Genomic DNA, 6,000 nt, shown 5'->3' with positions numbered 1-6,000 from the left:
AATTAAATATGAGTTAATATGTACAACGACATTTCTAACTAAAATAACACTATATCACACATCACACATCGAAGAAAAATGCGGATTAAAACCGTAAATATGACCACAGAAAGACAAAGAATTATATAGGGGTAATTGCGCAGGTTCCATAGAACAATTAACCTAGACAGCAAATGGAATGCAATATTTCTTTATAAGCCTTTAGTTTCCGGCAGTACAAGACCATGGTGGTAAACGCACAATATCGTTCAATCAAATTTTACAGCTACTCTGATTAAACGCGCAGTTTTTTATTAAACGTTTGCGTATTTTATTAACATTAAATAACATGTAATACCGATTTATTCCGATGATAACCTTTTAGATTTAGACACTCGCGATGCACTGAAATGTATTATTGCACAATTGCGATATCATCATCGTATCTATATTGGTGCCTGTTATCTTTGCGTATGTTTTTAGAGTAATTTGAGAGTATTCATTCATTATCGCTAGCATCGAAGGTTATATTCAAGAGAATATAGATACACATGCTTTTAAAATATTTTTTTTTATAAATGAATGAATAAAAACTACCCATCTCAAGAATAAATGAGAAAAACCTATTTACAGAAATATATAACCGCGTCATAACTCATTACATGAGTCAAAGTTGTTACCATTATTTCAATTGTATGCGAAAACCTATTTGAAGAAACAATTTATAAAGAATGAATACATATTCGTCGGTCGCACAGACTAATCAGACTTTCCGCCTTAACTTGATTTTCGGTAAGGAGGGACTTCCTTGAAACTGAAAATACCATTTAAGCGGAAAGTATCGTCCCTGATAAGCCTGTGCGGACTGCACAGGCTCATCTGGGACGACACTTTAAGCACATGCATTATGCCCAGTTTTCTCAGAACACGACACAAATAAACGCGTTTGCTGATAAAAACAGGAACAACAATATTTATTACCTGCTATCTTTTGTAATACAATTGCCTGTCGACCGACGAATATGTATTCATTCTATATAAATTGTTTCTTCAAATGGGTTTTCGCATACAATTGAAATAATGGTAACAACTTTACACGCAGACACCATAGTATCAGCGGTTTTATGAAAATAGCATTGTGCCTCATTCTATTTTTTAATCAACAGCTCTATTGGAAATGTGTACGTCTGTTAATCTCAGTATCACATATTTCATGCATGACCTGTATTAAACCGGCAAGCGATTAGCATTGTGTTACTTTTAAACTTCTACAACATGTGCTGCCTTAGAAACCACTGTAGGCTTTTCATCGTGGGTATAGTGTCCCAAGTTGATCTGATTTATCTGTATAACATGGGTCATATCAATGATATCACACATGTTGTAATAAAATGTCATAATAAAAACGTTGTCTGATGTACTGCTTGTAAAATAAGTTTGACAGGTCTATTTTGAAGTGCTACATACTGATATATGTTTACAACCTATACATACGGGGACTCCATTTGTATAATACAAAAACATTGCGATAACATTCTTTTCTGGGAGTGTTTTGCGGCATTTTAGTAATAGATACTTGCAATTTGACAACTTGAACATGTTCATCAACGAAACGCATGGAGCCTTTACAATTTTGTTTGTTTCCACTCAACGGACAGAACCTATTTTGTGCAAAACCTTTAACTTGTTGTACAATTCGAGATTGAGCGTTTGATATTTGAGTGTTTCTGTTCAAAGGATACGATTGCTCTAGTGTCCTAATGATGTTGATTGGCGGATTCATTCAATGTTTTCTATAGGAATGGTGTCGACGGTGGCAAAACGTTTTAATGCAAAACGCGCAACAAAGTCGACCATTCATTCTTATTTGTATTCACTTACATGTTACAAATTGTGTAGGAAAAACTAGCATTAATCTTAATAAACGAAACTTCACAAGCAAAGATGCCTTATAGCACCAAGTATATGAATGCGACTGCTTTAAAGAAAATCTTTTCAGCAAAATATACACGGCCACAAGAGCGAAGCATTGATCTTTCAAGATAAATTGTTGATTCAGTATATATGCATTATGTGTACTCTATGAAAATGTACCTACCCAGTCGTTATAGAGATTCAGGATAATTTTTCAAGAGACCAATTTGATAAATGTATAGTAAATATTAAACGGTGGAGGTTTTCAAATTGTTGTGTCGTTAACTAAGCATTTCTTTAAGTTTGCATCAGATATGCATCAATTATAATAATAGTATGTGCATCTATGAAACTGTTTATGTACATACATGATTTAATGTTAAGTTGGAACCAACGTCTGTATTTACGACGTTATGGTTTTATCTATCGTTTTATTTATTTTTAGATAAAAACATAATAACATGAACTTTTTACACTTTGTTATCTGAACATTGCATGCCACATCTTGATCAAAACCAACCGTGTACTGTGATATTTTATTGGAATACAATTTGATCTATGTCAAGTCATTTACTGTATGATCCCGGAATATTTTTATATTCATCATTTTCCGTAAGTGCAAGATGGGCAGATAGTAAACGTTTAATAAAATAGTCGTGTAAAAAACAGCAATCACGTGAACATTATGGTTAGAACACATAAATCGACGAACATTGTAATTTTTACACAATTTATTTTTTAGTCTATTGTAATGCAGCCCATAGCTTTTCAGTATATAATTTATCTACATTATAAACCATCATTCAAAATAAATAACAAATTGCTTTAATTATTGCAACAGACAAATTAACATAAGTTACGACCAAAATTCTCAAAACAACCACCAGTCAACAATGAATATTGCAATTGATTTGATTAAGCGTTATACATTGTTCGTACCTTAATATGAAAAAGGTAATGCGAGTTAAACTTAAATCTATTGCAATAAAATGTTAATTACATTACAACATGCATAGAACATATATATATTGAAACCAATCACACTAATATTGGTTGATCACGTATAATTGAAGTGATGTCAAATGTATTTGCGTCCATAATGTTTTTGTTTTTAGTATTTCAACTGAATTTAATATTCTCAGAAAAGAATATACTATTATTAGCTCGGCTGGTTTCGGAGAAAAACCGAGGTATTGTCATAGCCAGCTCGTCGTCCGCCGTCAGCGTCGTGCTTAAACCTTAACATAGGCTCTTAAATCAAAGTGCTTCCACATACCACTTTGTAACTGCATATGAAGATGCACCTTGATGAGTTCTACGCGCCACACCCATTTTTGGGTCACTAGGTCAAAGGTCAAGGTCAGTTCTGAAAAGCTTTCATTTATTCAAAACTTTACCACAGCCGAACGTTGACACCCGCTGTGCGGTGCTCTTGTATCAATCACAATATATAACACAGTATTTATAGGCATGCGAATTAATTAACAGCAGGATTTAAAAATTCTTCAAAACTATTATTAATAAAAAAGTCAAATTAAATATTATTCTTAATGTCCTAAACACTATTTAATTTGACTATGCATGTTAAAGCATAAGTTATAGAATAAAAGTTTTACATGATAACTCATATCTGCAAACTACCAGATGCCATCTTAAAATGAATGCACATAACACCATAGTTATACGTTCAATCCTTCCAAAAACAAAAATACTGAATGCAAAACATGTGAACGATACGAAAACTGTTTTTTTCATTTGTATTTCAATAAATTTCAACTATTATGTAGATAACTCAGCAATCATAATTATATTTCCAGTCGTTGACCTTAACCGCTTTTATCATCAGGAATTTACTTCAATGGCAAAATCACCCGTGGAAGTCTGCTGCGAGCCAGTTTGAGTCCATGCACTTAACGAGAACCTGACTCAATAAAATACAAGTAATGCCATTACATCCAGTCTGGCAAAATGATTAGTTTGTTTTTATATTCCGTTCAAAAGAGACACGTTTGAACGGTTAATGTCAAGCCAAGGTTCACCTATATACGTGTAACACGTATACATGCAATGCGTGATATGGCTGACCTACATTAATTGTAAACATTGCGCCAAAAATGCCGATTAAATGTGCATAGTGTGCTCTGTTAAACATACGAGACACATAAACATCCGTTATACAATTTGACTGAGTTATCCAATTTTAGTATAATTTTTTTAAATAAATACACGCTTCAAGTGTACATCACGCATTCTTAATTATAGTTATACCTTAAATGTAGTAATTAATTCAGCACTCTTTTAACATAATTCAGTGATATTTTACGACTTATTTCAATATCAAATATTCTTTAGTTCCCATTAATGTATTGTATGTGCATAATGATATTAATATATAGTAAATATATTCTTGTAAACAAATAACTGATGAGAAAATATATAATAAATAACATTTTCAGACAAGTGGAATAAGAAGAAATACTTGAACAAAATGAAACAAGTGCATGCATTAAACTTTCCATGAACTGACCTGAGAAACCGTGAACAGTAGAATATGGATCCATATGACATCCAACATTGTATCCGTATAACGTTGTTTACTGCACCTTAAAAAACTAAAACGCTCAAAAGTCTGTTCAATAGTACGTCAACAGTGTCGACCCTTGCGAATCGCTACGTAAGTTAATCTAATAACAGTGAACAGATCTTCTAAGACAGCATTTCTTAACTATGTAGTACGGGCAGTTGCTGATCCTTGCGTAACGCTATTAGAGAACCATTGACTGTACGTATTGGAACGGTTTCCTGCTTAGCAAATTAACGGAACGTTATACGCCCATAGACCGCGTGCTTTGAAGTGTCACGTACAAGAGATTGTATGTTGTTTATTACCATTGAACAAGACATCTCATTAAAGGGATCTTTTCACGCTTTGGTAAATTGACAAAATTGAAAAAAGTTGTTTCAGATTCGCAAATTTTCGTTTTAGTTATGATATTTGTGAGGAAAGAGTAATACTGAACATTTACCATGGTCTAACATAGCCATTATATGCATCTTTTGACGATTTTAAAACCTAAAAATTATAAAGCGTTGCAACGCGAAACGATTGAATAATTTGGAGAGTTCTGTTTTTGTCGTTAAATTTTGTGAAACTACGAAGATTGCTTATATAAGGTATAAAATACGTCGAGGAAGTGTACTCGGCGGAATAGCTCAGTAGGCTAAAGCGTTTTTACTTCAGGACTCTGGCAGGACTCCAGGGGTCACTGGTTCGAAACCTGGTCCGGGCAATGTTCATTTCCTTTTTATAATTTTATTCTTGATTTTTTACTGGAGCTTTTACGATCCAATGTTTACATTTTTTCGATATAAAGCATTTAATGAATAAGTTAAAAAATGACAAAATCTGTGAAAAGGCACCTTTAAATATCTGGTGTTGGGAAGGGATATTATTCGCCGCCAAAACTACCAAACATTAAAGTTGAAGATAAACATGATAAACTTCATCGCGAAACGTCATAAGTGTTCATTTTAAACAGATATATTAATTCTATAATGCGGGTGATCCTTGGTTAATTGCACACAATATTACAAACAAGATTACACAATTATTCAGATTGTAACAAGAATTGCTCACAATAGTGACAAACTATTATCATCATCCGTCAAAGGTTCAAATGTGTATAATTCCTAAATTGACAAATAAGAATTTCTTTTATAATGTTTGACCTAGGAAAATATGTTAAGCGTTTGAACTATATGGTTTCCGTTTACAAAAGCTTCTATATTTGAACCTACAACCTTAAACGTATTGCGTTAGTTTCAGAACCAATGTGTAAGCTGGTTGTGAATAGTAATATTGCGTAATACAGTAACTCAGTTGTCAACGTTTTCTAGATAGATTTACGGATTAAGTTGTAATACTTTTTCTTGTGTCGTTCATAGGTACCCCCATGAATTATTGTGAACTAAAAACCAATAAGAAAATCAATTGAAATCTGTAAGGTCGTGCTTATCATAGCGCACTGTAAGTGTATCTGATGCATATATTAAATGGTAATATATTTATGGTACATTTTATTATCTAAACCAGTAAAATAATTTAAT

General features: G+C 32.8%; 1 protein-coding gene across 1 annotated transcript in view; it reads right to left on the bottom strand.

Annotated features, from left to right (window-relative positions):
• The window catches only part of LOC127880290 (ADAMTS-like protein 1), a 154,138-nt gene extending 149,483 nt beyond the window's left edge, over window positions 1-4,655 (bottom strand). Inside the window, exon 1 of the mRNA XM_052427639.1 lies at window positions 4,421-4,655. Coding sequence (XP_052283599.1) covers window positions 4,421-4,468 — 48 coding nt within the window. The 5' untranslated portion in view covers window positions 4,469-4,655. The remainder of the gene's footprint in view (window positions 1-4,420) is intronic.
• Between the last annotated feature and the right edge of the window lie 1,345 nt (window positions 4,656-6,000).

The sequence above is a fragment of the Dreissena polymorpha genome, chromosome 4, assembly GCF_020536995.1.
Source record: "Dreissena polymorpha isolate Duluth1 chromosome 4, UMN_Dpol_1.0, whole genome shotgun sequence".
Lineage (NCBI taxonomy): Eukaryota > Metazoa > Mollusca > Bivalvia > Myida > Dreissenidae > Dreissena > Dreissena polymorpha.
This window is presented reverse-complemented; position numbering and strand designations above follow the sequence as displayed.